Source organism: Mirounga angustirostris, unplaced genomic scaffold (genome assembly GCF_029215605.1).
Source record: "Mirounga angustirostris isolate CCGP_5_RB_7025 unplaced genomic scaffold, mMirAng1.0.hap1 SCAF_15, whole genome shotgun sequence".
NCBI classification, from domain to species: Eukaryota; Metazoa; Chordata; class Mammalia; order Carnivora; family Phocidae; genus Mirounga; species Mirounga angustirostris.
The window spans coordinates 76,285,380-76,295,345 of NW_026991723.1; the positions used below are offsets into that span (position 1 = coordinate 76,285,380).

Below are 9,966 nucleotides of genomic sequence, written 5' to 3' on the forward strand. Positions count from 1 at the left end.
CATGGACAGATTAGAGGCTTGAATCCAGGCTTTCTGACTTTAAGGACAAGAAGTCTTGACAAAAGCCTAAGCCCCAGCCTTTGCTTACATGCCAAGGTAAACTCATCTCATTCTCCTAAGACTTGGCTCCAAGCTCTCCAATAAGGGCAATAATGTCTGAGCATCTCAAATAGTGTCCTTCAGACAAGCCTCAGGAATGCAAAGGCAATGGCATTTCATCCTGATGCTCCAGACAGATGGAAAGTGAAAATTAAGTCAATGAGAAGCGGCATCATCTGTGTCTGTCCACTTACAGAGAGTCCATCTGCCTCAGGCTCCTGGAGCTGAGCGCATTTCTTCCAGAAGGAAAACAAAGTAGCACAGGAATGTTCAGCTGGGGATGACAGACTTGGCAATGCCTGTGCCCCACATCAAGTCTTTTAGCTGGATAGAGCAGTTTCTAAATGTGTTACTGCACAAGAGGGACTGAGTCTGAGACAAGGAGTTCTCTTATGTCAGGGGAAGAAGGGGTGAGGTGGGGAAATCATACTGCCCAGTGCAAGCCCACTGTAAGCCAGTCACCAATGGCATCTCAGCTCCTTTCCCTCCACCCTAAGACCCTGTCTAAAGAAACTTCTCAAAGGGTGCAGAGTGTGAAATATGTTTGGACAGGAGTACGTGCACTGGGAGTGCTGGATTTTAGTCATTCATTCATTCAACAATTATTTGTTGAGAGCTCCAAGGGGTTATATGATGATCAGTGCTGCCTAGCTACTACAGGGAAGGCAGGTGCCAAGATAGTCATTTGACCTTGGTATTGATTTTAAACTCTTTTCACTATAACCTTCTCAGCTACCAGCGTAAAGTGTTCAAAAAGCACCAAGTAAATGGATGTAATGAAAACGGGAAGGCCAGTTTTGTTTTATTGTATTGTTGTTGCCGTCTTTGTTTTTCCTGGCCACATATTTTTATTCCATTTCTCGTTCTGTTCTCTACAGTGCTTGGGGCATGGGAGTAGAGAGGGAGAGAAAATTCCCCAGATGAAGACTGGCAGATGTAGCTGAAGGGCCCCCGGGACTCCAGTAGCAAAAGAAAATGAATAGCAGAGTCCAAGGATGTTATTTCAAAAAGTGGCTCATGGTAGCTTTGTCAGCAGAATCTTGGAGGAGAAACCAGGCATATTTATTCTCTCTCTCTCTCTCCCCCTCTCTCCCTCCACCACCTCCTATCTCTCTTTTAACTCTGTCTCTGCCTGCCTATCTATCTATCTATCTATCATCTATCTATCTATCTATCTATCTATCTATCTATCTATCTATCATCTATCTATCATCTATCTATCTATCTATCTACTATCTATCTATCTATCTATCTATCTATCTATCTATCTATCTATCTATCTATCTATCATCTACTGAACTACCTTCCCACTTATTTACCTGCTATGCCTACCCCGACCTCTCCTTCATTCCCTGGTTCTGCTGAGTCCCAGCAGACAGAAATATGGAGGTCTTAAACATAATCAGGGAGAAGTTAGCCCTCATGAGAACTCAGCTTTAGCCCCAATTCCTGCCACTCTGAGGTGTCTTTGCTGAGAATATGAATTAAGTCATCTTAGAGAATAGATCTTCTGTGATCTTATTATAATCTTACCCTCCCTGTCTTCATGTTGGAGGGGGAGAATGTGGTATGAGCAGTCAAGCGATCTTATCCTCAAAAGGATGTGGTTTCATTATTCTGTAGCTAGAGCGTGGGGGCAGAGGGGCATTACCCTCTGAGGTATAAAAAGCCCAGGCTCCTACTTCTAGCTCTGCCACCATCTCCCTCTGTGATCTGGAAGCAGACTCCTTACCGCCTCTGGATCTCAGTCTCCCCTTAGCTAAAATGAGTGAAGTTGTTGGCATTGTACACACATCATCTTGTGAAATAAGTGCAACAACACAGGGTAAATATATTATTTCCTCCTTTTCTTTTCTTGGATGAGAAAATAAAGTTCAAAGAGGTTAGGTTAGCTTATTTAAGTCCTATAAGCCTATATATGACAGAGCTAGGATCTGAACCTGGCTTTGCCTGATGCTGAAACTTGTGCTTTTTGCAATTCCCTTGACTGCGTTTTGAAAGCATAGAGTCTGGATTAATGGCTGGTCACTCTCGGATTGGGTCTACATTTTATTATATGTTAAGTTGGCCCCGTTCACCAAGAGGTTGGAGCTACTGAGAAGTGCTGAGTCTGTCTTCTCTCCATCCTTGAGCTGCCAGGCATGCTACTGGTCACTGGAGTCCTCAGCTGGCTCAGACTCATCCTTAAATAATTGAATTATAATGAATTGATTTATTCTGGCTCTTTTGATAGTATTTCACTATGTAAACTGTTTGCTGAAATAAACAAGGGATTTTTGGAGCTTGGAAGGGGTTCAACATTCTGTTGCCCCTGAATTCACAGACTCCTTTTTCAGATAGTCAGCATCCTAGAAATCTAAGTTTTAATTCTACTTGACCCTGGCTCTTTCTATTTGGTGGGGAGGGGATGCTGCACAGTGTTTTAAGTGAGTACTGATTTCACAAGGTGATTCCATCTAACCAGCTAGAAATAAATTGACCCCTTAGAAGAAGAATCTTTTTCTCTTGACTGTTATTCTAGAATGTACAAGCATGTTTATGTCCATGTCCTATGAGAGTTTTGTGGGTATCCTGAGAGGTTGTCCTGGCTGGGACAATCATTCCTTTCTTTTCTTTTTGTTGAAGTATAATTAACATACAATGTTATTTTAGTTTCAGGTGTATGATATATTGAGTCAACAGTTCTGTACATCACTCAGTGCTCACCGTGATAAGTACAGTCACCATCTGTCACCATACAACATTATTACAGTGTTTAGGACTATCGTTTCTGTATTACAGATGGAAAGCCAGAGGCTGAAAGGTGAAGCTAATTGTGCAAAGTTATATAGCAAATCTGAGGGACAGAAGTCAATTCCTGATTGGAAATGGGGCTCCACTCTATTGTTTTGGAGTAAATAGGGGAAGGATGTCCTAGACCAACCAGTATCTTTTGGATGACCCTATGTTCCAATAAGCTTGGGATGTTCAGATTTTCCCAGGAAATGTGCCTATTGCCTGGACATAGTTTTTAATAGCATCTCGATCACTAGTTTGGATGATGATTTTAAGCGCACCTGAAGACACTGCATAGTAGGGACCAGATTTCAAGAAGCTCAGTCTTCCAGAGGAACTGCAGCATGCAGATAGGATGGCACAGTTAAGTGTTAGGGTAGGGACCCTCATAAAATAGGAACCCACACAGGCAGGGGTATTTAGTTTTGCCCTAGAAGTATTGGGAAAAGAGCACAGACGACCTGACATTTGAGTAATTGAAGGATGGACAGGGGGATCTCTTTCAGATGGCTGCATTCTGATTTCTCCTTGTGTTGTTCGGTGCAGAACCAGCAAGCCACGTGCATGGGTCCTGCCTCCTTGGAAGGCACCTGCCAACTCCACGCTTCCGTGGTCTGTGTCCTGGCCCCTGAGAATCACTGCAGCCAGCTGCAGCTTTAAGTTGTCCAACTCAGAAATCACTGCTGTGATTTGAATTACATGGGAGCCTGAGAACTCACTTGGCCTTTCACTTTAACCACCAAGCCCTGAGGAGCATAGGCCAGTAGACAGGAAGGGCTCCCAGAGGCCCGGCACGCGGACCCTCTTATCTGCTCTAGTCCAGAGGGGGAAAGGGATTTGTCTTAAGGAACAGAGCAGTTGAGTTACAGAGCGGGGACTGAAGCCAGCTCCTCCGATGTATCCGTTCCTTCCTCATGTGACACTGGGACTCTCTTCGGAGCTCAGTAAACCTGTTTGCCACTGTGAAGTTCTGTGGTGTCGGATAATGTACCCAGAACTTGGAAAGTGAAAGCCTGAATTTGAAACCAGGATCTGGCATGAACACACTGTGTGACTTTGGGTGTTATTGTTTTTAAAGAGTTTATTTATTTATTTGAGAGAGAGAAAGAGTGCATACACATGAGTGGGGGGAGAGGCAGAGGGAGAGGGAGAAGCAGACTCCCCGCAGAGCAGGGAGCCCGATGCGGGGCTCAATCCCTAGGACTCTGGGATCATGACCTGAGCCGAAGGCCGATGCTTAACTGATTGAGCCACCCAGGCGCCCCAACTTTGGGCACGTTATTGAAGACACATGGGATCTCGGTGTCCTAATCTGGAGGACTGAAATAATTAAAATAATAATGCCTTCCTCACAAGGTGGCTGTGGGGCTCACTTGGGGTATAATGAAGTGTTGGTGAATCTGTGTGTGTCCAAACATATATAGCACAGGATCTACGCTCTAAATTTTCAAGTATGCATACACTTAATACAACCGTAGGCACAAAGTTAGCTGTAAGTGCGATGTTTTATATCCTCTTGTATAACTGCAACTGTATACCCACTGAACAGTAACTCTCAACCATTTCCCCCTCCCCGCCAGCCCCTGGTAACCACCATTCTAGTCTCTCCTCCTATGAGTTTCACTCCTTTATATTCCTCATTTCAGTGGAATCATCCACTAGTGGACCTTCTGTGTCTGGCTTATTTCACTTAGTATCGTGTCCTGCAGGTTCATCATGTTGTCACAAATGGCTGGATCTCCTTTTTTAAGGGTGAATAATAATCCCTCGTGACTACTGATGATGGGCATTACAGTGCTGATGATTCTGCTCGTCTGATCCCACCACTGTGGATTTCAGCTGAGACCACAGAACAAATATCTACCCGTTCTCTCCCTTCTCTGTCCATCTCCTGCAGATGAACCCAGCCGGTGCTATTTCCATGATGGTGATGGCGTATGTGAGGAGTTTGAACAAAAAACTAGCATCAAGGACTGTGGGGTCTACACGCCCCAGGGGTTCCTGGATCAGTGGGCATCCAATGCTTCAGTATCGCATCAGGACCAGCAGTGCCCAGGCTGGGTCATCATTGGCCAGCCGGCAGCCTCCCAGGTAAGCTCCCAGCCACGTGTGACATTTCCTACAGACATTCTGCATCTCTGCTCAGCCCCTCCGGGCTGCCCTCCTCAAATGTAATGTCACTGGTCGTGGCCCCCTGACCATATCTCTAACCAAATGTAATCCTACGACCTCACAAGTACCATTTGTCAGGGATGAGACAATGGGATGGTTAAGTGCAGGGGACATCAGCATAGTAGGGTAAAGCCTGTCCTCCTGTTTCTCTACCTGTTATAATTCATATTTGGTGAAGGAATTCCATTTTGGATATGCCGCTGGAATTCAATGGGTTAAGACTAAATTCTTTTTGGGGAGTCCTGCTTTATTTGTTTGGAGGGGGGTGCCAAGTTGTGTGCTCTTTGAGCACTCACCTGTGAATTAACTCTATCATGAATTTGCTGTGTGACCTTGGACTAGTCTCCCCACTTCTCTGGGCCCCATTTCCCCCCATCTTTAAATTAGAGGGTAGTTGAGCTTGATGATCTCCAAGGACCTCCCCACTCTAAAAAGCTGTGACTCACTCCTCAGTCCCCTAATGCACTATTTATGTTCCAGGATTCTTGCCCCAGGGGACTGCCAGTTTAGTTGAGGGAACAAGAGATTGGGGCCACCAGCGCTTGTGTGATTCTAGGGATGGACGTGCTGTCCCCAGAGCCCCCTTTCCAATTATCCTGCTGAGCAAGCACCTGCCTTCTTCCGAGACTCCCATTTCCCAGAGACACGACTCAGTGCTTCCAACCGCCTGGCCTGGTGGCCATCTTCAGAGGCCAGCCTGCTCCTGGCCTTGCAGATGAGTCATTATTCGCAGCCATTCCTCTCTCATATTGCTTCCCTGACTCGGGGTGGGGGGTTCAGCCTGATGTCTAGATGAAAGAGAGATGTGACCTTCCTCTGGGGCCCAGTGAAAATCCCTGGATGAGGTACAAGATAGGTCCACTTCATTTATAAGTCGCAGTGTTTATTTGGCCATTTTTTCATTTGTCTGTTTGCTTGTGTTTACATGCATTAGATTATTTATGCGTTTGCATTTGTTTCTGACTGCCCGAAGTCGGGTGGAAGGGAGTCTTGTATAGTGCCAGCCTGGTGAATGAATGAATCAAGGAATGAATGAATGAGTGAGTAAGTGGATGTCTAGGGTTCATCCTCCCCGTGCCACCTGTGTACTTGCTGAATTTTTCTTTGGTTGCACCTGTCACCTTGAACCCGAATTACCCAGGTGCATGTCTTGCTCTCCCTAGGCTGCTCATTCTTGGAGAACAGCTTTGAGCTACGTTCACTTTTGCCCTCTCATCTTCAAGCACAGGCCAAGACAAGACTAGGTGCTCCGGAAACATGTGTTTAATTGACTGTAGATACTTCACGTGCACACACGCACACTGCTGCATGCAGATGAGCACTGCCAAGAGAAGATACTGGGGCATTACCTCTCTGTGGCGTAGAAGGTCCTGCTCGGGAACAGCAGGGCTGGCCGGCAATAGAGCCAGGAATTCCCAACTCAACACTGGCAACGGGTTCTAGAAATGTTTAAAAAACATCATTCAAACAAGGGAATTAACACACTCAGAATCTCATATGAGCAAGAGCTGAGGCAGCAGCTTGTTTCAAAACCACCCAAAGTGTTATGGCTGCTAAAGTAAGAAAAAAGAGAGAAGGAATTGTCCAGCCTTAGCACTTGAAAGGAGAATTCACGGGGCAATTATCCCAGCCTTTTAAGGAGGGGCTGTCAGGAATTATGGGTGATGATCTCTTCCTAAACAAAAATCCAATTTCAAAAAATCATTATAAATACTAGCTCTTCGATCTACAAAGAGGAGATGAGGAAACAAAATCATCCTGTTGAATTATTCATTGTAACCAATTTTATTTTAATGAAATCGACTAGGTTCCATTACTCTGGGCTTGGACATAATCTTTGTTACAAGGAGACTTCAGCTGTAACTAAATTTGCCGTAATGAGATCAGCTCACTGGAGAATACAGGGTCAGGGGAGGGGATGCGTTGCTGGCTGGGTGCAGGGCCAGGCAGGCAGCCTGGAGGGCGGCAGAACAAAAGTCTCCTGAATTCCCCCACTGAAAGCAAATGCCTAGAAGTCACTCACGCACTGCCCCCACCATGCACACGCACGCCTGTCCACGCGCACACAGACACGGAGCCTGCGTGATTCTAGGCAAGGTGTTCCCTGGAGGGTAAGGGTGGCTCCCTTCTGACAACAGAGAAGAGGAGGGGGACTATAACCATGGCCTTCATTGTTACCGTGTGTGCTGATCAGAGGAGGCTGCTGGTTAATTTTCACCCAGTCAGGGCTTCCAGTGAAGAGGTTGATGGCTTGAGAGAAGGAGCTGGGAGGTTCTTAGATGCACCACATGCCCCTCGCCTTCCCCCAATGCAATTAAGTTTTTCCTTTTTCTTCTTCCTCTCTTTCTTTTTCTGTCTCTCTTCCACACATGCATGCACGTGCATGCACACACACGAAATTCCCATGCAGGAGCCTGGGTCCCGGGGAGAGTGGGGTGGGGAGGGTCATGGAGGTGCACCAGCCACTGCATTGGACCCTCCCGCACTCTGCAGCCCATCCCGCTGAGTGGCTTCCCCAGAGCCACACAGCCCAGAAGTGAAGAATCTAAGATTAGGATCTTGCAGAAGCTGCCAGTGAGATTGGGAATATGCGGCCACCTCCAAAAGTCAGAAGTCAGTGGACACCTGGAAAACCACACTGGGAAATAGGAAGAAACGTGGCTGGGCAGATCCTATCTTTGGTGTCACTGTGCAAAATGCCCTGAGGCACTTGGATTCTCCTCTAGCAGACTCCCGGGTGCTGCCTACACCTCTGAGTTCAGGCTGTTCTCAATCCCTTCGAGGTGGGCTGTTGTGAAGTCCCCCGGTGGTCGTTCACTGGGACACTCCATTAACTTGGGGGAGGGATGAAGTGACCACGGTTGTTCTTCGTTCCTCTTTACAAGGCAGCTTTGGCCACGCTCTGTCTCCCCCCCTATACTATAAACATGGTAAAGGCAGGTGTTTGAAGGATAGGTGCCTACCTCTGCACTGGAGCCTTTGGGAGAAACCAGGGAGAGGAAGAACCAACCCCTGGGCTTGTGAGGTGTGAGGATTCTATCAAGAGGAGCAGCCCCGTCAGAAGAAGTTGGCACATTCTCACTGGGATGGCCACCGAGCTGCACTCATCATGCTTCATGAGTCTAGAGAATTTCTGAAAGCTTGAGTTTCAATTTTGTGAAAGCCCTTTGTTCTAATAATTTCCAGTCTTTCACATGTCCATTCTCCTCCAACAAGGTCCCCAAATTTGGTTAGGGCTACACCATTCCACCCCAAGCCTTGAGTCTCCTATCCAGACGTTATCGGAGCCATCAGAACCTCCGGGTGTGCAAATTGGGCTGACCACCCTCTCATAAAAGACATTCTTTGGACATTTTGGCCATGCACCTTCCCAGCCCGGCTGGAATTCAAGAAGTCCCTGAGACAGAACAAAAATGGAAATGAACCAAAGGAATGAAGTTATCTCTCTTCAGGGAACCTCAGAAATGGTTTGGGTTAAGTGCTTGCAAAAATTTCATCTTGTCCTCATTTTGTCTCCATGTTTTGCATTTCTCTAGTGCTTTACACCATAGGCTGCCAAAATGAGATGCAGATATTCCTTCATCCTGCCCCCACCCCCAGTGTTTCTACCACAGTCCATTTCCTCCTATCTAGACAGGCACCTCCCTCCTGCAGTGGCCTAAGAAGGAAATGGAAATACTGACGACCTGGAATGCGCAGGGCTCTCCAGGGATTACAGACCTTCAGTCAACCAACCAATTTATTTGGTTAATCCTTTGAGGGTAAAGCCTAGACTAAGCATTTCCAGGGCAGTGGTTTCAGGGCCAAAATAAAACCTTTCTAAGAACGAGAAGCATCCATAGGGGGACGGAGTGCCTTGTGATCTACTAAGCAGGCCATGGTAAAGCATTCAGGCTGAGCTGGTGGTTGAACGGGAGATCCCTGCCTTAGAAGGCAAGTGAGAGTCTAGACACCTCTCCTTCCTTTGTAATCAATTCTCTGATGTTCTATTCTATCCACCCATTTATTGGGCATATGGGTCCTTTGCCACTTTACCTTGGGTTGCTATGACCAGCTTCTAGGCATGTCCATAATACTTAGGGCCTCCATTAAAATAACAAATCATAATTTGTCTTGAATTATGTATTAATTCATTTATTCATTGGTTATATATATATACATATATATATTCATTGGCTATAGCAGAAATCTATTTGAATCTTAAGCTGCGGAACAAGAGTAGGTAAAGAGGGTGGAGGGGGGGTTTAATGGAAGTCACATGACTGGCTTTGCCCCTCCTCTGATTTGGGAACCTTGAGCAGATGACTCCTCTGGGAACTTTAGTTTCCTCTTTTGGAAAGTGGGAATGACAGCATCTACCTGGTGGACATTGAGAGAATAAATGTAGAGAAGACAACTAGCCCTGGTTTTTTTCCCCACTTACTGGGTAGTTCAAATGTTAATTCTCTGTCTCGGTCATGTTAGGCATCTCCCCCACACCCTCACCCAGAGGCCACAGGGACCCACACTTCTGTAGACATTCCGTTGAGTCAGACATAGTTGTGTTAGCGCCTGTCTCCCGCCACCTCAGGACTACACCAGGCATTTTAAGAAACTCCAAAGAAGCGCTGGTCCTTTTGCTGCCCTCAGAGGGCTCACCATTTCATCTGGAGGGGTGTGTCCTACTAGAGATAGCTGCCAAAGACCCAAGAGTGAGATCCGGAGGGAGTTCCCCTGAGGAAGAAACCACAGTGCTATTAGCTTACTCAGCCAGCAGGGATGAGAGCCAGCACGTGGGTAAGGAAAAGTCCTTTGCCCACTTTCCGAAGGCCTTGCACAAATTATAAAAATAACATTTATCAAGTTCATCCAGCTTCTGCCTCAAATTCCTTGAATCCTACTGAAATTGCTACAAAAGTAGGAATCGCTGCTCTCACTTCC

At 46.4% G+C, this 9,966-nt stretch overlaps 1 protein-coding gene across 1 annotated transcript in view; it reads left to right on the plus strand.

Annotated features, from left to right (window-relative positions):
* PAPPA (pappalysin 1) overlaps positions 1-9,966 on the plus strand; it is a 237,419-nt gene that overhangs the window by 137,170 nt on the left and 90,283 nt on the right. The window contains exon 10 of the mRNA XM_045883010.3: positions 4,772-4,965. Coding sequence (XP_045738966.1) covers positions 4,772-4,965 — 194 coding nt within the window. The remainder of the gene's footprint in view (positions 1-4,771; positions 4,966-9,966) is intronic.